At 41.3% G+C, this 27,531-nt stretch overlaps 1 protein-coding gene across 1 annotated transcript in view; it reads left to right on the top strand.

Annotated features, from left to right (window-relative positions):
• The window catches only part of IMMP2L (inner mitochondrial membrane peptidase subunit 2), a 487,068-nt gene that overhangs the window by 5,744 nt on the left and 453,793 nt on the right, over window positions 1–27,531 (top strand). Inside the window, exons 2-3 of the mRNA XM_081878139.1 lie at window positions 3,500–3,637; window positions 15,205–15,308. Coding sequence (XP_081734265.1) covers window positions 3,503–3,637; window positions 15,205–15,308 — 239 coding nt within the window. The 5' untranslated portion in view covers window positions 3,500–3,502. The remainder of the gene's footprint in view (window positions 1–3,499; window positions 3,638–15,204; window positions 15,309–27,531) is intronic.

Here is a 27,531-nt window from a genome sequence, read left to right as displayed (position 1 = left end):
ATGATCTAGTGCTTTGGAAGCATTTTCTTCTGTTCAATTTTGCATATTAAGCAGCATATTTGTCTGTTTGCACAGCAAATATTCTTTTCCATTGCAGAACAACAGAGATTACAAAACATACAGCTAATAATTCATCTGAAAGTATCTGCTATTAGACAATTGTGTAGTAATTTTATCTGGGTAAATGGCTGCTTCTTCCATTCACAGTTGTGGTATATTTTTTATTTCCACAGTATAGGGGGACCAGTGGCAGAGACCTGATGATGGTGTAGTATTTGCAGTAGGTGGGGTAGATTGGCAGAAGCAGATGCACATTATCATAGTGCATGCTCAGTGTGTATTTTCCTTTTCTTGGTTGGATGGGATTGAATCTTGGTTTAAAGATGTACAACCATGATTGATATGCTTACTTCTTACCTTCTTACTTCGATCTCACGTTGCAGAATAGTATTGTTTTACTTGCATTGCAAATGCTGTATCCCCAACTTCTGCAGACCACATTTCTGAGTCTTCCTGGGCAGTTTCACACATCCAGCCTGGATAGCTCGGTTGGTTAGAGTGTGGTGCTGATAACACCAAGGCTGCAGGTTCGATCCACGTATGGGGCAGCTGCATATTCTTTCATTGCAGAGGGTTATACTATATGATCCTCAGGGTCCCTTCCCACTCTACACTTTGATGATTCCATGTAATCAAGTGCTGATTGCCAAAGATAAGACTAAGCTGTTGGGTTTTCATTGGGCAGTAGTTTGTTTACCTATTATTAGATATTTACATTTATATCTCACATCTTTCTCCAAAGGAGCCATGGGCAGCAAACATGTCAATACTAAAACAATATAATTTTGTAAAAGGTGAAAAACAACGTTCTAAAAAACATCTTAAAAACTCCTAAAACCTATCACATACTTTCAAATTACCGTATTTTTCACCCTATAGGGTGCACCGGCCCATAGGACGCACCTAGTTTTAAGGGGGGGAAATCAAGGAAAAAATATGATTCTCTACCCCCCCCCCACCGCAGTTCTGGGAGCAGCGGACAGGCTGCATGCAGCCTTTACGCTATTCCAAGACTGTCTTCCTGCTTTTGCGGGAGGTGGCGGAATTACCCCACCTCCCGCAAAAGCCCACAGGAGCCACGTACGACTCCTGCGGGCTTTTCGACCAGGAGGGAGAAGGGACTGAAACAGCCATTCAGTCCCTTCTCCCTCCTTGGGGAAAAGCCCCCAAGAGCAGCGCAATCTTTAAAGGCTGTGCAGCTCCTGTGGGCTTTTCTACGAGGTGGGGGGAATTCCCCATCTCCCGCAAAAGCCCACAGGAGGGAGAAGGGACTGACTCGGCCAGTCAGTCCCTTCTCCCTCCTTGGGGAAAAGCTGCTTTCCCCCACCGCCAGCCTCAAAGAGAAGACTCTTCTGGCTTCCTAGCGCAGGCTTCCTAGGCTTCGCGTTGCTATCGCTGAAGCCAAGGAGCCTGCATTCGCCCCATAGGACGCACACACATTTCCCCTTCATTTTTGGAAGGGAAAAAGTGCATCCTATAGGGCAAAAAATACGGTAATACTTTCAGTTTTGCCAGGGACAGAATTTTCAGCCATCAAATGCCTGGGTAAAAATAGCATCCTTAGAATTCTCCTAAAATTTAATAGTGAAGGAGACTGACACACCTTTCTAGGGATGCAGATGGGAGACCACTACTGAGAAGGCCCTTCCATTGGTGACTGCTAACTAGGCCTCTTCCTGTGGTGGAACTACCAACAGCCCCTCTCCTGCAAGTTTGTCTCTAACTCTAGATTGGCAGATTTACATTCCATTACTCTAAGTTCCCAAATGAAAATAACCAAGATAACATTAATAAACTAATATAAATAATAGTTTAAAAACTGGTTGCCCATAGTCAAGCTTTTCTCAACCTTGGATCCCCAGATGTTGCTGGACTACAACTCCCATCTTGGATCTAGCTAACAACAACAACAACAACACCACATATAAAAACATCATAAAACGCCAAACATTAAAAGCTTCCAGATACAGGGGCGCCTTCAGATGTCTACTAAAAGTTGTGTAGTTCTTTATCTCCTTGACATCTGATGGGAGGGCATTCCAGAGGGAGGGCGCCACTGCCAAGAAGGCCCTCTGCCTGGTTCCCTGTGACTTGGCTTCTTGCAGCGAGGAAACCACCAGAAGGCCCTCAGCGTTGGACCTCAGTGTCTGGGCTGAACGATGGGGGTGGAGATGCTCCTTCAGGTATACAGAGCTGAGGCCGTTTAGGGCTTTAAAGGTCAGCACCAGCACTTTGAATTGTGCTCGGAAATGTACTGGGAGCCAGTGTAAGTCTTTCAGGACTGGTGTTACATGGTCTCAGTGGCTGCTCCCTGTTTAGCTGCCGCATTTTGGATTAGTTGTAGTTTTTGAGTCCCCTTCAAAGTAGCTCCACACAGTATTCCAAGCAGGTGATTATCAGGGCATGTACAACTCTGGTGAGATAGTGCACGGGCAGGTAGGGTCTCAGCCAGCGTACCACACGAAGATGGTAAACATCTGCCTGGACAGAGAATAATTGGGAATAGGTAATTAAGCTCTCCAGAAACCTTCATCGGGTTAAATGTTACGCAAAGCAGGAAGTGAGAGGATGAGGGAACACCCCTCCCATACAAAGTTTACGGTGAATGTTGAAGCCATATGATCTCTTGTGGCCCAAAATATTGGAGATTACAGTCTGACTGGGCTATGCCTAGGATTCTGGGACGAAACAACAACAATGGCAATACCTGTTTGCTTTTCTTTTTTCTTTTTTTAAATATTTTTTATTAAGGATTTTCTTGTTTTACAGAAGTGTAGTGCCTCGTATTTTTTTTTTTTCCTTCTTCTTCCATGTAACATTTTTACAAATCCGTTTCATTTGTTGAGGCATTAGGGGGAGAAGAAAACAGAAAGAAAAAAGAACACCAAGGAAACTAGCGCTAATACACCCAGGAACCTCACCAAAATGCTGGAGAGGGTGCACCTCCACAGGCACATACCTCCACATGTGGTGGGAGTGTCCCAAAATTCAACTATTCTGGACAACAGCCATACAAGAAATATGTAAAATAACTAAGCAAGTAATAGACATCACCCCAGAATTGGCCCTACTAAACATCTTCCAAGACAACAATGCCCATTTACACCACAAAGAACTCATAACCCACCTGCTCTCAGCAGCCAGAAACATCATAACCAGACACTGGAGAGACCTGTCAGGAGTAAGCATGGACCAATGGTACCAAATAGTATGGGAAACAGCCCTACTAGAAAAATTAACTAATAAACTGAAACTGACACAGGGACAAACAGAAGAAGACGTCTTCACACCGGTATGGCTCCCCTTTATCACATACCTGTTTGCTTTTCGTTGACAAATTGTATTTCATTACAACTAATGTTTTGCTTAAATGCTATTGAAATGACTTGGTTCCAAATTCTTGCTTTTACAGTGGCTCTACTTTTCTTCCATCTTTTAGATTATGGCACAGACCCTAAGCCTTGGGCGAAAGTACATCAAAGCCTTTTTGAAAGGCTTCTTTGTTGCTGTTCCTGTGACGGTGACTTTCCTTGACAGAGTGGCTTGCATAGCAAGAGTGGAAGGAGCTTCAATGCAGGTAACAATGCAGCTGCTTTTTGCCCAGTTCATTTTCACCTGCGTGGAGGCCTCAATTATAAATTGACAATCCAGTTTCAAAAGCAGGAGAAAAATGCAATTTTCAGCATTTTATGTAAAAGGCCTTTTCATTACAGAGAGGGCAGTTTCCACTGTGTTTGGTCAGGCAGGAGTTTCTTGTGTTTGGGGAGTGCAGAACTTAGCAGGGGTTTCCCCCCTCCTTTTTGAGACCTATACTTGAGAGGCTTAAGAAATATAAAGTATTCTATCTGGCTAATTTAGAATTAAGAGAAGTATTACTTGTTCTGTCAATCATGCCTGGGTAGAATGTGGTGTTGGCAGGAGAGTTGATAAAAAGATGGCATAGCCGTGCGCTGCAGCAGAAGTTGCATTGGGAAAGATGCTATGTTTGAATTGAATTGTATTTTTCTAATAACCTAAGATGGATCTTGGATTTTAAAAAATAATTTCCCTTTCAAAACCAACTTTTCAAAGAGAGATGTTTCCATGACCACTTTCTTTCCTTTTTTGGGGGAAGGAGGGAGAGTTTATTCTAGAAACTTGATTCCTCCTGATCTTCTTTAATTTCTTGAAGTCCTTTATTTCAGTTACACACATGGCTTGCTTTATTTGTTTTACCTCATGATTTGGAACAACCCTCTTGCTTTTTCACAGGTATAATAATCCTCTCTCCTTGTACTTCTTAAACTACAAGTTGTGTAACCATACTCATTGAGTAAGATGTGCAAAAAAGGATTTATGCACTTGTATCCACTTAACACAGGGACGCGGGCGGTGCTGTAGTCTAAACCACTGAGCCTAGGGCTTGCCGATCAGAAGGTCGGTGGTTTGAATCCCCACAATGGGGTGAGCTCTTGTTGTTCGGTCCTAGCTCCTGGCAACCTAGCAATTCGAAAGAACGTCAAAGTGCAAGCAGATAAATAGGTACCACTCTGGTGGGAAGGTAAATGGCGTTTCCGTGCGCTACTCTGGTTTTGCCAGAAGTAGCTTAGTCATGCTTGCCACATGACCTGGAAAAACTGTCTGCAGACAAATATCGGTTCCCTCAGCCAGTAAAGTGAGATGAGCGCCGCAACCCCAGAGTCGTTCGCAACTGGACTTAACTGTCAGGGGTCCTTTACCTTCTTTTTATCCACTTAACATAATCATTCATAATCAAACATAATCAGATTAAAAGCATAGAATTTTATTGTTGTGATCGGACTGTTCAGGTGTATATATTAATTTCAATATTAAAATGCTGTAAGTTTCTATTATTTTAACTAACCTGAATTTAATTGTGTCTGATTTTACTTGAGGCTTCCTTATCTGGAATGTTTATAGCGTCAGAACCCCAGGGGAGAATGCTCATTTCCTGATTAATAGATTTCTCTAGTTAAGGTAATCTTATGGTGATGGAGGGTGTGATGATGGTAAGGACCAGGACTGGAGTGCCCATGCTTTTAGTCCAGCTGGGTGCAGATCTTGAAGGTTTTGACACAGATGGCCTTTATGAGAGGCATGTTTCTGCCTGTCTCAAATGTCACTATACACCAGTTTTATGTGGTGCTACGGTGGGAAACGTGCCTTGTTTCAGGATCAGCACAATTGGAGACTGTTTTGACAATTATCCAGCTCATATGTAACACAAAACCAAACCATGATTTCGAATGAATGAGCGGGTTTCTGAACTGGAGATTATGGCTGGTGTGCTCATTCCCAGGTCCTGCAGCTGCTGTGCTCTTCAGAACTAAGCTATGGTTTGACTTAATGTTACATCTGAACCTGAGTTAGGGTTAGCACCACTCCATGCATTGTAATCAAGGTTTGTTCTTGAGTTTTCTGGGTGAGTGGAACTGCATAGTCACTAGGAATGCATGACACAGCTCTTGGTGGTCTGCATCTTTTCAGACTGAATGTGATTGATCTCATGTTCAAATGCTCCTCCAAAATTTGTATATATCCATGAAGATGACAGGTTAGGGAGAAACCTAAACTAGAACCCTTCTCCCAGTACAGGTGTACTGATAGAAACTGAAGTTAGTGTGAACTGTACAATATGTGAACTTTGAACCTGCAGTGTTACCTATGGGGTAAAATGAGGAACTAGCGCTTGGTGTTTGAACCCATCCAAAATTATTGTTGTTGTTGTTGTTGTTGTTGTTGTTATTTTATTTAAAAGACGTTATGGGATTGAATTGATAAGGATATATTCAACATCCAACTGACAGCGCTTGTGTAGGTACATGTTTTCTTTCTCTTGTTTTGCCTGAGGAAGGAAAACATGACAAATCATCTTCTTTTTCTTTATCTCACACTCCAGAGAGTGAATTATGTTGAATGTGTTTGAAAGCTATAGGATGTGATGGAAAGTGAAGTTTAGTCAGCATGACGCCTTTCACTCATCAATAACACACTTGCATCAGATATATGATTGTCTTGACTCTAAGCTTTCACCGTGCAATCCACAACGATTGGATTTGTAATAGACCTTTTAGACTCCTAGCTGGTTTTGTGCACTCATTATCCTATCTCATGCTGTGATTGAAATTAAAAGTTCTTTCAAAAAAGGAAGGAAATATGGCTTACTCTTCTCTTTTCAAATTTCCTTTTTTGTTTTTGTATTCTGAAGTCGGGAAAATGTAGTGCAGCCCTGCAATTATGGGATAATGCTGCCGTGTTAAAATAACAAACAATTTATTCCAAATCAATTAAAATACATATCATTGTTCATTTTGTGCTGATTTTGCAATTGTTCAGTGCCAGAAGCCAAATAGTTAAAACTTTTAAACCTGAGTGCAATTTACCTTATCGTGATCTCAGTTTTACATGAACTAGTATCTGATTAATGCACACCTTATTGTATCACGGTTGGATCATAATTTTCTAACCAGATTAATTTCTCAGATTATTACTGTTCTCTTGGAGCTAAGCCTTAATGCGCTCACCCAAAAAGTTATTAACATATTTCAATATTAGCATATTTACTTAATGACTTGAGCATATGTGAGACAGAATGCAGCTGGTGGGATAATTTAGTTGTTTGTTGCTATGGATTTTGTATCTTCTTTTTGTAAAGTTTGCGGGCTGGATCAGGGTTTCATGCAAATGAAACTTCTTTGTTTGTTCTATTAATTTTTATGTGTAAGCGCAAACATCACAGTGCAGTGGTACCTTGGGATGCGGACGGGATCCGTTCCGGAGCCCCGTTTGCATCCTGAAGTGAATGCAAACCACGTGTTTTGCCGCTTCCACGCATGCGCGAGACGTCATTTTGACCGTCTGTGCATGCGCGCACGGCAAAACCCAGAAGTAACGCGCTCCATTACTTCCGGGTCGCCGCGGAGTGCAACCCGAAAATGCTTAACTTGAAGCACATTTATCCCGAGGTATGACTGCACTCTTAATATAAACTGGGAGTGGAAAGTCTGAGGTCATTGCACATGCTGAGACATACAGGAAGTACTAGTAGTGACAGAGCATGATTCATGAGCAGGGGTGCATACTTGAATAAAATATTGGGGGGCAAGTAAGCCCCACTCCACATAACACGGCACACACACACCGTTTGAACAGCAGTGCCCATCAACTTTGGGGGAGTCCTCTCAAATATTTTATCGGGGTGGTGACAAAGGGACCTCAGCCCCTAGAAGTTGGCTCCTATGTTCATGAGTTTCAGAAGCCAAAGATTATATGTCTTCCCCATCAGAGACCCTTTTAATACTTGAGAGGTTTAGTTCTGTTCGCTTGAGGTCACAAAACTGAAAAGTGGGCCTGTCATTTGACAGGATTTTTCAACTGGTCAGTTAAGAACAAAGGAAGATAGGATGACCTAGTCCTACCTAATGTATCTTATAAATATACTTAAGTTCATTTATCCTGTAAATGCCCATTGCCAACCGCAGTTTTACAGTAAAACACAATAAGCTTTACCTACTTATCAAAAATGAAAATTCAGCTTTCTATTTATAAGTATGATGCCTATTGTGAAACAAAACAAGGCACGTGAAATGAATGTGTGTGGTGGTTTCTCTGACAGCGGAACAATTCAAATGCATGGCTTCCATTCTGAGTAATTTGAATGATTTTGCTCTCAGTATATCCCCTTTTCAAAATAGCTTTTATTTTCAAAGGCCAGTACAAGCCTTATTCAGTCTCTGTTTTGCTCTAAGAATGAGGAATGATACAAATTACTGCTTGATTAATAAAGCAGTTTTGTGGGGAAAACCTAATAGGTAGGTAGGTGTAGAATAATAGTGAAACGTTGCAATTAACTGAGTGAGAACTGCGTAACTATCCATCAGTTATGGATGGTTTTCTTTTGCATAACAACATAATATATGAATACTGAATCAGAATATAAAAAGTCTGAGGTAGAATGCTAGGAATGTTGCACCTGGCCAGAATTCCTCCAAATCTTGAATTTCGGCCTTGAAATGTATTGTTATCAGTCATCAGACATATCAGCCTGTCTTGGATCACTTCAGAGACTTTTAACAGTTTGTAGTCTGATATAAAACCAACTTCTGTAGCAATGAGAATTGTTAGAAGGAGTAGTGAGAATTCTTCCCTCTGATTGACAGCTGCTTATGCTGATATGCTTCTAGAGTTCTCTAGAGGTTGATAGAAAGCTATGTCTTATTCAAACCCCCAACTCAGACTGCTGTATAAAGAGAACCCTGTTACATGTTCCTTGAAGTTTGGACATGACTTGACTTTTCTGTGGGATACAGTGAGTATTATATTCTGCATTTAAAGGACTTCACCCCCTGTGCAGGCTGCCTCAAGGTATGGCAAAGAGAGATTTCAGAATTTATATGGGAAGGGAGGAGACCCAGAATTAAACATTTGATCTTAATAGATATAAAGGACAGAGGAGGCCTCTCCCTACCAGATCTGAAATTATACTATGAGGCAGTCTGCCTCACATGGTTGAAGGACTGGTGTAAACTGCAGGACCTGGACCTCCTGGATTTGGAGGGCTTCGACAATCGATGGGGATGGCATGCTTACCTTATATACGGAAAAGCCCAAATCCATAAAAACTTCACAAACCACATAATTAGAAAGTCACTTTTCGCAGTCTGGAAGAAATACAAAGAACTGTTGGAGCCCAAAGTTCTGTGGTGGACCTCCCCAATTGAAGCTTCCGTGGTGAAAAGGAAAAATACTCAGTAAATCTGGCCAACATATAAAATTGGAAGAAGATAACCAATTAAAATTTAAAAGTTTTGAGGAATCGAGAGAATACGTCTCAGATTGGTTCCAATACCATCAGGTATATGAAAAATTTAAATCTGACAAACAAAAGAGTTTCGTAACAGAAATCTCTCGATTCAAATCCGAGATAGTAAACTCTAAAAGAAAAACCCTCTCCAAAGCACACCAACTCCTCCTTGACTGGGAAGTCAAGGAGGAAGAGGTCACTGAGGCCATCGCTAAGTGGTCCCAGGACTTTGGGTATTCAATAACCATGCCACAGAAGCTTACCTCCTGGGGATCACAGATTTGGATATCCCACAAAAAATGAAGAGTATATTTTTATATGCCACAGTGGCAGCAAGAATTCTTATCACTACAAAGTGGAAGAGTGATGAAATCCCTTCTATTCATGATTGGATCCAAAAGTTAACAGATTTTCAGAGTTAGATAGTTTATCAGAAAAAAATAAAGAACAAACCAAAACAGGAATTCATCTCAAAATGGGAAGTCTTTAAAGTTTATTTGAAAAACAATTACAGTAGTTTAAACTCTGTTGCAGCGTTTGAATAACTTTAGTAATAGATTTAAGAAAGATCTGAAACCTTAGATAAATCAATAATTACTTAATTAGTTAATTAAAGAAAAAAGTGTACTGGCAGCAAATAATAGATACAGTGGTACCTCAGGTTACATACGCTTCAGGTTACAGACTCCGCTAACCCAGAAATAGTGCTTCAGGTTAAGAACTTTGCTTCAGGATGAGAACAGAAATCGTGCTCCGGTGGCTTGGCAGCAGCAGGAGACCCCATTAGCTAAAGTGGTGCTTCAGGTTAAGAACAGTTTCAGGTTAAGAACGCACCTTCGGAACAAATTAAGTACTTAACCTGAGGTACCACTGTAATTTAAATAAGGAATGGACGGGAGGTCGGGTCTATAGTCCAAGGACCATTTTTTGTTTTATTGATTTGTAATTAATATTGTCCATATCATGGTTGGGTTGGTATTTCTTGTCTTGTTTTTTCTTTTTCTTTTTTGGTGTATCATAAACCAAAAAAAAAAAAAAAAAAAAAAAAAAGGAAAAAAGAGGACTTCACCCCCCTGGGGGGCATACCCCGTTCTCTCTTGAGACATACAGATGCCAACAGTCTAGAAGGAAGGGAAAAATAAAGTATGTTGCCCTGTGCTTGCCAGTTGCTGAGGAGCAGGCTGTCGGTCCATGCTGTGCATATCCTTTGCGTGCTGTGCCTGCCTGCTGCATAGCCTCATATGATAATTAAATGGCAAGCTTAACTTTTCAATAGCAACCCAGATTACGATCCGTCCATTAGGAGCCCCTCCTATCATAGGACCGAGATGGCCCTGGTTGCCCTAACAGATGATCTCCGCAGGCTGCTGATTCTTTTAGACCTGTCAGCAGCCTTCAACATGGTTGATCACGAACTTCTGGACCACTGCCTCACTGTTGTGGGGATCCAGTGCACAGTCCTTCAATGGCTGCACTCGTTTCTCTCTGGTTGGGGATAGAGGGTGGCGCTTGGGGGGGGGGGGAACTGTTGTTGCGCCGCTCCTTGGTGTGTGGAGTGCTGCAGGGTGCGATACTCTCCCTGATGCTTTTCAACATCTTTATGTGCCCCCTCGCCCAGCTTGTCTGGTTTGGGCTGCCATTAGTATGCTGATGACACCCAACTCTATCTGTTGATGGACGGCTATCCTGACTTGGCCCCAGATACACTGATCAGATGTTTGGAAGCTGTGGCTGAATGGTTACGTGGGAGCCGGTTGAAGTTAAATCCTTTGAAGACAGAGGTCCTTTGGCTGGGTTGGGACAATATGGGATCGGGGGGCCAACTCCCATGTCTTGTGGGGGCGCAATTAGTGCCAGTGCCGTCCGTTAAGAGTTTGGGTGTAATCTTCGACGCCTCCCTTTCTATGTAGCCATAACAAAGGTGGCATTTTTTCATCTATGCCAAGCTAAGCAGTTGGCTCCTTAGCTCTCTCGCCCTGACCTAGCCACTGTGATCCACACGACGGTCACCTCCAGGCTTGATTATTGTAACTCACTCTACGTGGGGCTGCCCTTGAGACTCACCCAGAAACTCCAGCAGGTGCAGAATGCCGTGACAAGGCTCCTTTCGGGGTCTGCCGCGGGATCACATTCACCTGGTGCTATACCAGCTGCACTGACTCCCATTGGAGTAGAGGATCAGGTTTAAGGTGCTGGTTTTAACCTTTAAAACCCTATATGGCCTAGGATCCTCGTACCTACAGGACCGCCTCTCCTGGTATGTCCCATGGAGGACCTTATGGTCAAATAAAAACATCTTGGAGATCCCGGGCCACAAGGAGGTTAGGCTGGCCTCGACCAGAGCCAGGGCTTTTTCGGCTGTGGCCCCGATCTGGTGGGACTTGACATCTTTCCGCAGGGCCTGCAAGATGGAGCTGTTCTACCAGGCCTTTGGCCAAGGCACATTCTGACCCCCTCTCTCCTTCTGTAATCCTCATAGAACTGTAGCCCAATGGTTGCCATTAATTTGATTCTGAATTGATTTAAAAATGTATTTTAATTAATTGACTGTGTGGTTTTATGTACACTGTGCTATTTTTACTTGTTGTTAGCTGCTCTGAGCCTGGCTTTGGCGGGGGGGTGGTGGCGGGGATATATATATATATATATATATATATATATATATATATATATATAAAAAATTTATTATTTATTATTATTTTCATGCATCTGGCTTGAAGATTGTGTGGCTGTTTTATTCCATCATATGTTGAGTGTGAAAAGAAAGGGGATCAGAAAAGGGACAGCGGATCATCATTTTTATTGATTTCTAGTCCCAGCTTACCACTTCCAATCAGGCAGGCAGATCCATATCAGATGGGAACTCTGAAAATGCACAAAATAGCAGTACATTAGTTAGTTAGTAGGACTGAACTGAAATGTTCCCTTTTAACAGTTGATGAAATATAAGGATAAGCATTTTAGTGGGGAGGTGAATGGGGGGTGGGGGGCTATGGCAGTAGCACTTCTCTCTCCTTCTTCCATTTACAATAAAAAAAGCCCTTGGAATGATGCTATGTCACAATGCAGTCTTGTTCCAGAAGAAGGGGGGGGGCAGGAGATGGCAGCCACCAGCTTTAACATCTGGGGAAACTGGAAGTAAAATACAGTGGTACCTCAGGTTACAGGCGCTTCAGGTTACAGACTCCGCTAACCCAGAAATAGAACCCCGGGTTAAGAATTTGGCTTCAGGATGAGAACAGAAATTGTGCAGCGGCAGCGGGAGGCCGCATTAGCTAAAGTGGTACCGCAGGTTAAGAACAGTTTCAGGTTAAGAACGGACCTCCGGAACGAATTAAGTTCTTAATCCGAGGTACCACTGTACACAGTTTGATCTCAGTTGATTACAGCCGCAGGAATTGATTCAACTCAGTTTTTTATCAAGCTATAAGGAGATCACGATAACTTTGGTACATATTTGACAGAGACTCCTTTTGAATGAAAGACACAAATAAGTGTCTGTTGGCTTGTTAAAAACACATTTATTATACTTGGTTAGAAATCCTAATTGGGAAGCTGGAGCTTATCATTTGAGCTATGTAGGTAGGAAACATGAGAAAGTCAGTCCTTTGTGTTGTATTGAACAAAGGAATTGTGCTTGTAGAATGACTTCGACTTGGGCAACAAAGCTTTCCCTCCCTCCCCTTACTCATTCCTGCTCCTCCTCCTCCTAATCTGACCTGGGTTTCCCCACAACCCTCCAGAGCAGGTTTGGATGGAGTGTGGCAAGAGGAGAGATGGGGAGTTCCATTGCATGAACAGAGGTAATTCAAGGGGTACAATTACTCCATTGATACAACCCTTTGCTTTCTCTGTTTTTTAATTTTTAAAAAACCTGTTAATCATACACAAAATCAGTAGCATCAGCAGAAGAAACTACTACTGCAAGTGAAGAGCATAATTAAACGTTGTTTAGATTTTATGGCCTATAGCTGCTGAAATGAAGGAGAATATGAATAAACATCACTATTGACAAAATTGCATGTTACGCCTGATTACTTAATTACTCTCAGTGTGTATCGTTACATGGGAGCCAAATAAAAAAACCACACCATTGTGGTATACTGGTAGTGTCTTATTAAATCAGTAAGTAATCTACTGAATATTGAAATGTTTGGTTCACTGGGTAGATCATCTCTCCCTGTATCATTCACTTGTTCCAATGACGGATGCTGCATTTTAATTTGGCTACATTCCTTTTTTTAATAATCTGTACAACTGATTTAGGTCTGTGTATTTTCCCGGACAACACCATTTGCACATCTTCTTCCTGCCCACAATCTGATCAGTTCTGGATCAAGATTTGAGATATGGAGCTGGTGCATGACCAGATGTGTTTCTTTTTGAAGGAGGATGGTGACAGGGCCACATGATAGCTATTCGGATCTCCACTAATGCAAATTATCACCTGTCTTAGGAAAGAGCTGTATGGCAGGAACAACCCAGGCCTCTTGCTGTGGACATTCTCACCTGCTCTGCTCCCAGAACTAATAGAGGGGAAAGAATTCACATGGAAAGGTTGCTCTCCTAGACAGCTAGAATCTGTGTAGACAGAATTATGAAACTGTGTACTTATAAGAACTTATACGTATAGGAACCAAGCATTTTTTAAACTCTGCCTCTGTCCAGGACACCTGATCTCATCTTAGTCATCAATTCCAGCCTGGAAAAGTACATGAAGGAGGAAGGGGGGGGGAGAGTGTGACTCTTGCAGCATCTTCAACTCTCTGTACTTTCTTTCCCACTTTCTCATCTCTACATTGCTGACCTCAGTCTGGAAAAGTGGGCAGAGGGCCACTGGGGAGCAGAGATGGATTTAGGGTAGCACAACTGTTTCCGCTGCATTGGGAAGACATTGCAGGGCATCACAATGGTGGCATTGTAAATTGAACAGAACAAGGTGGGGGGGGGGAGAGCTGAATTTTGGACTTGCACAGCACTGCTGAAATTTGAAAGACCAAAGTTTACCCCTGCTGGGGAAGAAACCCTGAGAGCCACAGGTAGCCCACAGATTGCCCACTTATGTGCTAGCTTGTGCTACTTTTAAATCTTCTGGAATAACTCCTAATAGGTCTAATTGACAGCAGGGAATTCTATCTTGTAGGGGCCTTGGTTGAAACAAATGTGCCCCTTTTCTGTTGTTCGGTGTCAGACCTTGTGGACCCTTATGGTAATGCGTCCTCATTGGGTCTTATGCACTTCATGTCTTTATGGGTGCACACACAAACCAAGCATTTTTGAAAACTCTGCCTCTGAAATTTTTTGAGATAGCTGTTTCTGTTGAGTCCATATTGGACTCCTAACAAATACCCGACAATAACCTCTACTGCTATTTATTTCCTGCATTAGACTAATGCTATGGAGAAAAATATCCCAGTTTGCTTTGTAGGAAGATGTTTTTGTTTCTGTTTTTGAAACTCATTAATGAGCAGCAAAGTGGAATACACTTTCAGTATAGAAATGTTATTTGTTGGACTGGGAACACTTCCTTCAGATTAGGAACAGTATTTTTAATCTCATGGTTTCCTGTATTCATTTATTGTGTCTTATTTTTGTCATTGTCAGGGCAAAATGAAACTGCTCTTTCATTTCTTAACAAGTCATAAATCATTTTTACTATGGGGGTATTCGCTATTTTCATACTGATGAGTTGTTTATGTAAGCACATAGTCTCCCCCCTCCCCTACATTTTGCTATGGAAGCGCACCTTCTTGCAATTGGTTTTGTGTTAGTCGTAGATCAACAAAACCTATCGTATAGAACATCTGAAACCCTTTCGTATAATGGGTGTTTCAACAACCTTTGCATAATGTTATCAATATACATCTCATTGCATATTCCATTCTCTATACTTGATTTCACTTTGGTGAGCAGTAACATTCCCCGTGACCTTAAGGGTGAATTTTGTGATATTGAGAGATGTATCTGTGGCACAGAAGTTACTTCTCAGCTTCCTTCCTGTCAGTTTTCCCTGTGAAGCAACAAAACTCTCTTTTGTAGCCTGAGATTATAGAGCAGCTTGATGGGGTTGAAATAGAGTGGTATGTTGGGAAAATCTGTTTTAAAGGAATGACAGGCAGATGCACGTGTAAGTTTATTAACTGGGTTGCATCAGTAGCCCAGGTGTTCTTTAAAATAAATGAACATTATCTTAAAATGCAGTCTGAGATGATCAGGGGTGGTGGTCCTCCTTATAGATAATATATTCCATGGACTATACGTATTAATCTTAGTTGATTGAATTTTGCTTTTCATACAACAGAACTCTCATCTCTCTCTGTCTCTTTTTATCTTCTTCTCAGCCTTCTTTGAATCCTGGAGGAAGACAGGAATCTGATGTAGTTCTTTTAAACCACTGGAGTATTAGAAATTATGAAGTGCAACGTGGAGACATAGTTTCACTGGTGTAAGTAACTAAACTAAACTTCAATATATCTGCATTCTCCTTTGGTCCATTAATGTTCTTCAAAGGTTTTCATGTGAAATGCTGTTACGCAGTTATGGCTGCAGACAAGAACACGACAGATTCGTTGCATGGGTAACATATTCAATTATTACTGTTGAATTCCAGATCTTCAAAGCGTTTATCATCATGCATTTGAAAGCACAATGCCAGTATATGTGGCAATACATACTTGTGAATAAGAAATGCAAATGTAAGCAGCCTGCAGTGATGCAGCATTAATAATGATAATTATATGAATAATAAGACCACAGTGAAAGCTGGTAGAAAAATATGTTGAATTGGTTGGATTAAAGATTTAGATATGTTGCCTCCTAAGCAGATTCCTCTTCGTGTGGAACACAATACTTGATCTGCTTTGATGTAGATGTTGGCATTGCTCCATTTCAGGAAGAAGTATGATGTGGAAGTTGGACCAAAATTGGTCATTCCTGAAACATTCCTGAATCAGTTGTTGACTTATTCATGGAGTGAGTAGCCATTAGGTGGCACTGTTTCTCTGTTCAATGCTTCCCTCCATTTAGATAATGTAAACTGTCCTGCTCTTAATGCAATGTAGAAATGGAATGTCGAATTGTGCAGAACAGACACAATGACATTAAGCGAATTGATGGTACATGCTCTAATGACAAAATTTATTTTTTAGCTTTATAATCAATGCATGCACTGAACAGACAGCTATGAGAGTTGTCTTTGGTTTTCCCCTACTGAAAGTTGTCCACATTGGAACTGGTTGTTGGGAAAGGTATATTTTTTATGTATACTGTTAGAAATTCTCAGAGTACACAAGTAGCGTTTATTGGTTGTTTCTGTATTAGCAGCTTGCTGTTGCATTTTGCAATAACGCTATTATGACTTTTTTTTGGTGATGATCTTTCAGCGGTAATGTTGTGAAGCTCATTCTTATTTATGTGCTTATTATATGCATAGTTGCTGCTTATGTCTGATAAGGCTCCAAAAACAGGATGCAACAAACCCACTCATAAGTAAGATTAATGCACAGATACCCATTTTCAACGACCTTGTGTTGGAGGAACTGTAATTACTTTGTGGAGGAGCAAGAAAACAAAGCACTCAGGCACAAGCACTGTCGAGGGGAAATTTGCTATCTTTGCCCTTTGTTGCCTCTTTTGACCTTCCATGTCCTTCATGGGCTACTTTGGACTTCCACGTGCTACAGGATAAAGCTTTCTCTCCCCCCCCCCCAAAAAAAATAACATTCAGGATTGCACAGCCACAGTTGTCCTAATTTTTCTTGGTTCTTTCTCCTCCTAATCTCAAGAGAAACCTCACCAGTCATGTGTATGGGAAAGGGGTAACCTTTCTTGAAAGGTTCCCAGGCCCCTTGGCTCTGTAAGGGTCTGGCTTGATGTGTAATCCTCAGACAGTTGAGGAGAAGTAGGAGGAACATGGAGTGGTGGTTGAAGGCTGGTACCCAGGGATGGAGAACTGCGGTTCCTCCCCTTCTGACTCCAGGGTGCCCAGAGGGGGAAACTGACCTGCTGGTTCTCCCTGATGCACTGCCCACATAGCTCAGAGCCTCATTTTGGAGGGAGAAGACTGCAGCCAGCTGGTGCGGGTAGCTGAGCAGGAGACAGAGGTGGCTGAACTGGAGTCAGAGGGGCAGAGGGTCTTGTTGCCAAGATCCAGGTGCTGTCTTTTTAGGTGGGATCAGACAAAGTGTGCATCTGCACACATGGAATTTCCATAAGGCAAGGGAGTCTTGCAAGTGAACTTGTCATAGCCTGTTGTTAAAAGCTGGGCGGGAGAGCCATGCCAATGGATGAGACATCTTCATTGCTTCTGTCCAGTTCTGAATCTCATGCCTTGGCTTTGGAATAATGACTAATGGACCCTTGGTGTACTGCTGAGCCTTTGTTGTTACTTGCCTGAATAAATATCTCTTTCTTATGTTAAGGTGCATGGTAAGATTCTATACACTACTGTGTTTCCCAAACACTTGGTTTCAAAGGATAGTTGTGGTTATGGCGGAAGTGATGCCCTAGTGGTGTACATCAATCAAAGGTTACAATAAAGACTATAACATTGTACGAACCCTTCTGAATAAATGGAATTTTGGAAACCTGAATCTGATAATGCTTCGTTTTTATGGAATGTCATTACTTTATGTTATATTTCAATAAACTTCTCCCCAAAAGATTATGATCTGCTGAGAAGTTCAACAATGTGTTGTGAATTCTTTGGGTATCTTATTTCCTAACTGTTATGCCCCATTTTCTACCATTAAAAGTGGCATCTGAAGTGCTGTACAAGCACAATAAAATAATAATAGAACATAATTGAAGCAAAAACCCAGAAACAAAGTAAATTAATAACTAGCACAGTCAGATTAAAATTCTATGCAGAGGAAACCAAATGGATGCAGCTTTTTGGTAGTCATAAATACTAGGCAGTGAAATGTAGTGTAAGTTATTGATGGTTTGAAATAAAGCATGCAGTGTCAGTACATCCATAAATAATAGCCTCTTTAGTAAATTATTAGCTGAAAATGTTGGTGTTAAATCTGCTGCATCTGATCATTATTGTTTTTGAAATACAACTGACTGTAATCAGCAGCTGCTCTTTCCAAAGACATACAGCGCTTACTGATTGGAATTGTTGTGGTGGAATTATTCTGAATTAAGCCTCCCCACCCCTCGCCTGATTTCATTCCACCACACTACCTAGGCACACCTTATTTTAGTTTAGGTTTGTTTGTACCTCAGAGATGGCAGACATTAATCTTTGGGTTTCAGTATACTGTAGACAAAATGAAGACATAGTAGAATTGGTTAAACTGAGGGGGGGGGAGAATAATTTAAGAACATTGTCAAAACTGCAAGAGAAATTTGAGGAGGTATCCCAGCATACAGTTCTTTCCGCTATTTAAAATTTAGTGTGAAATGGTGGTTTACTAACAAAAATAAACCACAGTTCTGTAATGCAACAGGTGTTGTTGTTTAGTCGTTTAGTCGTGTCCGACTCTTCGTGACCCCATGGACCAGAGCACGCCAGGCACTTCTGTCTTCCACTGCCTCCCGCAGTTTGGTCAGACTCATGTTTGTAGCTTCGAAGACACTATCCAACCATCTTGTCCTCTGTCATCCCCTTCTCCTTGTGCCCTCCATCTTTCCCAACATCAGGGTCTTTTCCAGGGAGTCTTCTCTTCTCATGAGGTGGCCAAAGTATTGGAGCCTCAGCTTCACGATCTGTCCTTCCAGTGAGCACTCAGGGCTGATTTCCTTAAGAATGGATCGGTTTGTTCTTCTTGCAGTCCATGGGACTCTCAAGAGTCTCCTCCAGCACCATAATTCAAAAGCATCAATTCTTCGGCGAAATGCAACAGGTACTGTAGTGTAAAAGGAATGTTTGAAATTGAGAAAGAAGCACTAGCATTATAACCAGTAAAACTAATGCAATAATCTCATGCAACCTAGGTGCCATTAAGCAAGCTTGGGTAATAAAGAACTTTTAATGGCTCAGACCAAATAGAAATAGATTCTTGGTTCTAAATGTTTTCTGAATGCTTTAAAGGCTATATTTGCAACACAAAATTACAAATAAATTTAGTCTCCCTTGATATTTTCTAGTGTCTCATAGTTTGAGCCTCTTTTGTAACTCAACTGGTGCTCAAACCAAATGTTCTCTGAAACCATTATAGTTAATATCCATTGATAATCTTATTCATTCTGATAGTCTCAAGTATTGTCTGTTGTAACTATGCAGCACTGTCCACATCATCTAAGGTTTGTGATTAGAGTAAGTGAATCCTAAGAGCATTAAATACATCAGTAAACCTTTGGAGTGCTCTTCTGATCTATGATAAGCAGCTTTCCCAAACTAAGGAATAGAAAGGAATAGGAGACCAAAAAAGAAAAGAAAGAAATAAGTTAAGATATTTGTAGCTTGAAAGAGACCAATTTAAAAATTTAAAAACATAAATTAAGCAAATCTGAACACCCACCCTAATCTTTCTCTCAAGGGTTTGCCAGTATTTTCTCTGCAATTGCTTTCTTCTGTGTTAAAATGATGCATATGGCTCTTTAGGAATTCTTAAAGTTGCATCAAGATGGGAAATCACCAGCATAAATATCCCATTTAGTATAGAAAAGCACAGCTGTTACTATATTTTAATTGGAAGCCTTGGTGCTGCCTGACTACCAAGCGAGACACAGATTCCCCTTTACAGATACATGCATTGGCATGGTTACAATGGCTTCGCCAGCCGAATAACATGTAAGGATTTGCACCCATGCAGTTCTTCTGAATCGCCTTTTCCTGAAACCAGTGAGCAGATGGCAAAACAGTTACGATACAGAAAGCAACTGTCACTCCCCTGCTGCATCCATTCTTTTCTCTTTCTCTCATAATACTAGCACTCAGGTCATCCAATTAAACTGATTGACAGAATATTCAGGACAGACAAAATGGAGTACCTCACACCATCATATAATCAATTTGCTGCCGCAAGATGATGTGATGGCTACTAACACAGATAGCTTTAGAATGGGGTTTAGCAAATCCATAGATGAAACATCTGTATCAATACTGTTAGTTATATGCAACCTCCAGGCTCAGAGTTAGTATGTCCTTAAGTACCAGTTGATGGGAGGAACAACTCCCCAAATCTTGCCCTCTTGCCTCCTTGTGGCCTTCTAGAAGCATCTTTCACCACTGTGGGGAACAGGATTTTGTCTGATCCAACATCATTCCCAGGGACGCGGGTGGCGCTGTGCGTAAAACCTCAGTGCCTAGGACTTGCCGATCGCATGGTCGGCGGTTCGAATCCCTGCGGCGGGGTGCGCTCCCGTCGTTCGGTCCCAGCGCCTGCCAACCTAGCAGTTCGAAAGCACCTTCGGGTGCAAGTAGATAAATAGGGACCGCTTACCAGCGGGAAGGTAAACGGTGTTCCATGCGCTGCGCTGGCTCGCCAGATGCAGCTTGTCATGCTGGCCATGTGACTTGGAAGTGTCTGCGGACAGCGCTGGCCCCCGGCCTATAGAGTGACATGAGCGCACAACCCTAGAGTCTAGCAAGACTGGCCCAAACGGGCAGGGGTACCTTTACCTTTACCTTTACCTTTAACATCATCCCCAGATGTTCACATATTACAGTAGTACCTCTACTTACGAACGCGATCCGTTTCGGGGTGCCGTTCGCACCCCAAAAAGTCTGTAAGTAGAGTGCCACTACTGCGCATGCGTGAAACGCGTTAGAGCATTTCTGCGCATGTGTGAAGCGCGCAGATCGCAGGTCGAACCCGGAAGTAAACACTTCTGGGATTTGCAGCATTCGTAACCTGAAAAGACGCATCGTGAAGCAAACGTAACACGAGGTATGACTGTACTTATTTACATGATGGATTTCAAAACCGTCTTTCAGGATAAATTGTCCTTTGAAGGCAGTTTATGATGGTCCAGAATAAATGTAATAATTTGCACAAAAACAATGAGAAGAGCAAACAAATGAATAAAGCAATTCACCAGCAAATAAAACAACTTTAAAATTGCAGTGGCAATGGCAGATATAACAGGTATGAATATATAGAACCGTAAATCATACAAAATCCAACATGAATGAAAAAGTCTTTAGGGCCTTCACAAATGCCAGTCTGAGAGGGGAGGCAGGAAGAGTGAATGAATTTCCCTGTGAGGATATTCTAGAGATGCAGGGCCATCACAGAAAAGGTAGTTGCTAGCCTAGCAGCCCCTCCAGGTGGACCAGGAAGCAGATGTTGAAATCTCAAATGTTGAAATCGAGACCTTGGTGGTTCATACAAGTTCAAGTAGTTTTTCAGGTAGCCTGGTCTTAGAACATTTAGAGTTTTACAGGTTAATGCCAGCACATCAAATTGGGCTTGGAAACAAATAGGCAGCCAGAGAAAATGGTGTAATATGATTAGGGCTGGGTGATAATATTGTCCTAAGCCGTTTTGAAGTCCATATTGTGATATTGGTGTCATAATTTTTGACCTGGAAATATATCACGAATAAGGATGTATGTTATGCAAAAATCACAATCAGGAAAAAAACAACCATGAAGCCAGCCATTGCCTCTACATAGCTCCATCCTTATTTCAGACATTGTAATATATCAGTATATCACTTGGCTATGAGTGATCGCCAAAGAAGAAGAATATCACAATGTTTATTTATCTGGTGATATATCATGATGTTGAAAACCAGATATTGCCCAGCCCTACTGCTCACCTCTACATAGTTCCATCCTTATTTCAGGCATTGTGATATATTGGTATATCACTATGCTTTGCCCAGCCCTAAATGTGATCAGAATGCCTAGCTTCTACAAATGTTCTTGCTGCCACATTTTGCAAGAACAGAAGCTTCCAAACCATTTTTTAAGGTAGACACACATAGAATCCATTAGGGTGATGTTTTTGTTTTTTTAAAACATATTAAGAATTTTTTTTTGTTTTTGTCTTAATTTTGTCCTGTATAGCAAGCATTTAAAATCTCTCTCTCTCTCTCTCTCTCTCTCTCTCTCTCTCTCTCTCTCTCTCTCTCTCACACACACACACACACACACACACTCTTGTAAGGATACAGAATTGGGGTCCTAATTTCACATTAAAGAGTTTAGTAGCAATGCCAAGCCTTTTGAACTTTGAGGTTATGTGGATTAATGCAAATGTGTCCCCCCCCCCTGTTTTTGTTCTTAAAATCCAGCCTTTTAGTTGTCAATATCCTCTAGGAGGGAAGAACACTGTAGGAGTGCATGATCATGCATTTAAATACGTTTCCACAGCATCTCGGCTGTAAGGTCATATCCAACAGCAAGTTAAAAATAGACTGTGTTGAGTGTAAAGGGGAAGTTAAGCAGACACAAACAATGCCGCAGGCCTTCTGGGTATACAGGATGCCATTATCCTTTGCTTGCTAGTATTATATTTTCTCTCTTTGCAGTAGAGGCCACATTTCCCTTGCTACAGCTGTTATAGAGCTTGTTACAGCATAGACACTGTTTCTAATTTTATTAGTTTTCTCTAAGCAACACATGCGACACGACACAAGTAATATGTTTACAGTGTATTGTTTTCGAAAGGCATGCCTTTGATAAATGTGCCCAGTGTATCACTGCAAGTTTACAAAGAGTACTGAACCACACAACTGAAGTCTGGGAGTTATGCACCGTTTGGCCAAATATTTATTCAACAACCAAAATCCCTTCTTAGCCAGTCATTGTTGACAATATTGGGCTAGATGGTCTTCTTAGATATAATACAACTTTTAATGTTATTACATTGCTTTTTTGCTTTATTTCCCGTGTTCCGCCCGTGATGGATGTTGAAGGACAGTGTAAGAATACATATCTTGAAGATCAGGCAGTTTTGATATAGAGGACTACCTTATTTCAAAGGTCTAGTGAAACTGTCTGCTTTCCATCTCCCTTTCATTTTCTGCTTAGACTTCTTTTTTGGGATAAAGCAATGTTAAGTTTACAGTAGTGAATATCTCCCTTTAGAAAGACTTTGCATGCCAGCAAGCTGCTTAGATGCATAAATTTATAAGATTGGAACTGGGGTGTTTTAACCAGCAGCGCATATTGTATGTTTGTATCACATAATAATGGGCTTAATTAATGATCACTTTCTCTTTAACCCTTTCAACTATTCTCCATCAGGTGTTTCTTGACATCTTGATTGAAACAGCTTGTATTGTGTTGGGGAAATGTTGCCAATTTAATTGGTACCTAAGCTCTTCACCTTGAATTTACCTTTAATGTAGGCACAATGCATAATGTACTATTATACTATTATTTAGAGGTAACCAAGGGCGTTTGCCACTCAGGGAAAAATATGTTTCGAAAATGGAGATAAAATCAATAAGTAAAACTTTATAAATTGATGGAAATTGTACCTGTTCCTTCTGGTTTGGTGACAACATAGATATGTGGAGTCAGACTCTCTATGCAGAAATATATGTGAAAGCTTAAGAAGGGCAAGATTTGCTTTGCTTTCAAAGTGAGGCCTCTGTTCACCGAGTTGTGAATTTCATGGGTGTTTTTATTATTATATTTATATCTCACCCTTGCTCCCAGGTGCTCAGCATGTAGTTTTCCCATTTCACAATCTTTCCTCACAACAACCCTGTGAAGTAGGTTAGATTGAGATATGTTGATTGGCACAAGCTCACCCAGTGAGCTTCATGGCTGAGTGGGGATATGGGCTTCTAACCACTGGGTCAAACTTTTCATTAAATAGTATTCATTAAATAGTTTCCAGCACCCACAGCACTCAGTTCTAATACTTAGGAATCCTAGATGATGACCATTTCATACAGTGTAGATTGCTTGCAATGGCATCAATAATAATAATAATAATAATAATAATAATAATAATAATAATGTATTTATATGCCACCCATCTGACTGGATTGCCCCAGCCACTCTGGGTGGCTTCCAACAAATTAAACAATTAAGCACAGTTAAACTTCAAACATTAAAGAACCTTTCTATACAGGGCTGCCTTCAGATGTCTTCTGAAAGTCAAATAGTTGTTTGTTTCCTTGACATCTGATGGGAGGGCGTTCCACAGGGTGGGTGCAACTACCGAGAAGGACCTCTGTTTGGTTCCCTGTAATATTCACTATAGGAATCAATGTGAAATTCACGTACAGATTAGAGCATTTGATGACAGATACACACATTCTTCTTCATGTATTTGAGAGTAGGGAAGGGCTTCTGCAGTCCCCCCCCCAAAAGGGGGGGAAGTCCAGTTACAATATACAATGTTGACGTTTGCATGGGTTTTGTGTTAATTCTTCTATGGAAGTGGTCTGTCCTTTTTTTCTACATGAAAAGCTCAATTATATGCAAAGATGCACATGTCAAAAAACATTCTGTACTACTTATCAGCTCTCATTTTCTTTCAATGACACCATTTAGATTTAAATGCATTTGGTGTGTAAGCAGAATTCATATGCTTGGCTTAAGTATAACTCATTGAAGGGTTCCTAAATGGTACATCCTGCAATTTAATATTTATGATTCTCATAATATTGCTAAGCTGGCCTAAGGGAGTCTTGTTACCAAGCTAAAAGATGTGAGGTCAGCTGCAACTGACTGTAACAGTATTTAAACGATTAAGCCATTTGTGGAAGAATGAATTCTGCAAACAAATATCCCGTACAACAAACTACCCATTCATTGTTTCTCTCATGGCAAAGAGAATAATCCTGTGATTAAAATATTACATTAATTATATACATATGACTTGGAATTATTAATATATTGTTTAAACTAGAAAACCGACAACACAAAATTTCAGCTGTACATAAACGATATTCAGAGAATCCATTGTTTTCTAATGAAGGCCACCTGAAGTTAATCATTCACTGCTTGAAGCAGATTACTCTGCTTATTTTTCCAAATTCGTTGAACAAAATGATAAAACTATTGCTTTTTGTTTCTATTTTAATCTATAGGTGGGACTTTTTGTTCATATCCAAATGTACTTTAGCTTCATCAAAGCTTTTGGGAGGAATTAAGGACCAATAAAGATAAAGAGTTTCTGTAGACTGAGGTTCTCAACTGTTGTTCTATGACACCATCACCAGATAAACACATAGTGCGGGGAATGAAAGGACTAGGCACACAGAGATTGCTAATCCTGATTTATTTCATTTATAAAAAAAATATAAATACTGTATAGTAAAATCATAAAAAATTAAAAAAGCTTAAGCAAAAGAGTTAAAACAAACATCAGTAGATCGTGGGGTGTATGTGTGTCTTAAATTGCCCACATAGGCCTGGCAGAATAGAAAAGGCATTTAAAAGTTGGTGCAGAAGGTGCCCTCTGAAACTCTGTTGGCAGGCTGCTCCATAGGACAGGGCCGGTTTCTATAAAGATTTGGTTTTTTGTTGTTGACAAACAAGCCTAACCAACTTGGGGAACTTGCAAACAATTAGCAGAGAACAGAAAAACAGTCAAAAAGCAAGGAGCAGCAGCAGGAGGATCCAGTGATTGACCGTGTGTCCCCTGCACCCCAAATTTGGATAGCAATTTCCATAGGGATAACCATGTTAGCCTGTTGCAGAAAAAACAGCAGTCCTTGTAGCATAGTCTTCTTCAGCCTGGGGTCCCCACCAGCTTTGCAGTGGTTTCAGTCCTACCTGGCTGGTCACTTCCAGAGGGTGATGCTTAGGGAATGCTTTTCAGCCCCATGAAACCTTCAGTGTGGGGTTTGTCAGGGTTCAGTTTTATCTCCCATGCTGTTTAAGAGCTACATGAAACCACTGAGTGGGGTCATCTGGAGATTTGGAGTACATTGTGAGCAATATGTTGATGACACAAAGGTCTGCTTCTCCTTTACACCAGCAAGTGTGGCAGTGGGTACGTTGGACCGTTGTCTTGCCTCGGTAATGGGCAGGATGAGAGCCAACAAACTGAAGTTCAGTCCAGAAAAGACTCAGACACTGTTAGTGGGTGGATTTCTAGGCGGCATGGGTGGGAGGTTGTGTCTCTGAAGGAGCAGGCATGTAGTTTCTGTATCCATTGCTGTCACTTGAGTCTGGCCTTGGTGGCATGGAATTCCATCCTTCCACTTCATCTGGTGGCCCAGCTGCACCTCATTTGGACAGAGATAGTCTATCCTCTGTTTCTATGCTCTACGTTAGATCACTGCAATGCATTATATGTGGGGCTGCCTCTGAAGATAGATTGGAAACGTAAGCTAGTGCAGAATTCAGTGGCCAGATTGCTCACTGGGGCAAGACGGTTTGAGTACACACTGCCAATCCTGGCCTGATGGCATTGGCAGCCAAATTGTTTCTGACCTATAAAGCCTTAAACAGCTCAGGACCGCAATACCGCAAGGACGGGCTCTCACCATATGAGCTGACTTGCAACCTGTTATCATCATCTGAGGCCTTTCTTCATGTGCCTCCTCCACAGGAGCTCCAGAGGGTGGCAACATGAGAATGGCCTCTTTCTGTGGTGGCTCCCTCCTTGTGGCATGCTCTCCCCAGGGAGGCAAGCCTGGCACCTTTGTTAGCTTTGGCTAATTAAACCATCTATGACCTTTTAAACTGTGTCTGGGTTTGTTTTTGTTTGTTGTTATGGCGTGTATGTTCGTGTTTTTATATTGTAAAGCCCCTAGTGATCTTCGGATGAAGGGTGTTATAGAACTTTAATAAATTCCCATCATCTCCTGCATAGGGATGATGAGAGTTTCGTCAACAGCTATTGTTGGACTATAACGTTGGAAAAAGTAACATTGATTATGTTGTAAGCTTCTGTGGACATCAGCTGAAGTGGACTCCACATAGAGTTCTGCGATAATGAATTGTTGGCCTTAAAAGCTCTTTGATATTTTCCCCCTACTTCAATCTGGGCCTTGGGAGGTATCTGATGAAGTCAACACCTGACACTTCTTCTGCCCTGTCCGATAAATCATTTAGTGGAAGGGATGTTCAGATCACTTCCCAGATGTATCTCAACAGATTTTTTTTTTTTTAAAGCAGTGATAATTCTGTTTGTGCGAAATGTATTTTAGTAGAATGGAAAGAGAGTCGGTAATTATATGCACAGCAACTCAGCAGCGTTTTCAGTTCACAGGTTTTGCAAATGCAGCAACAGATAAACCACCAAGGGAAATTTGAAGTTGAAAGGGCTCTTCATTTCACCATTTATAAAAGGCCTCCTGGGGCACTGTTCTAGAAATTTCTTTTCGACGACCATTTATATTGTAGTGCAGTACTTCCCTTGTGTACTGGGTACCAGGTTCAGCAGTGCAGCACTTGGCTGCAACCCTTGGGGTGCTACGTCTTATCCTGAAGATAGTTGCACTCAAAATATGAAAGCTAGTAGTAGGCATGATGCATTTAGTAGACTTAGTTGCTCAAAGTGTCACTTCCAGATGTGCCAAATCTATTAATTCTACTTTAAGTGGCACCTTCTTTTTAGTGTATCTGTTACTTTACTGAAATCTACTACTGTATCACTGCTAAGTGATGTGCTCATATACTTGTACAGGTGAGTTCCATGGCTGAGCTCCAAGCTCGGCAGAGCTTTCAGTTTTCTAGAAAGAGGCTAGTACTGACTTCTGCAGTTGATAAATCAATGGAACAGTTGGAAAACGGACTTTTCAGCTGCCTCATGTGACATTTAAACAGCCCAGTTTCCTGCTCCCTTCCCCAAGCAGATAGT

The sequence above is a fragment of the Podarcis erhardii genome (genome assembly GCF_964252035.2).
Source record: "Podarcis erhardii genome assembly, chromosome: 10".
Lineage (NCBI taxonomy): Eukaryota > Metazoa > Chordata > Lepidosauria > Squamata > Lacertidae > Podarcis > Podarcis erhardii.
This window is presented reverse-complemented; position numbering and strand designations above follow the sequence as displayed.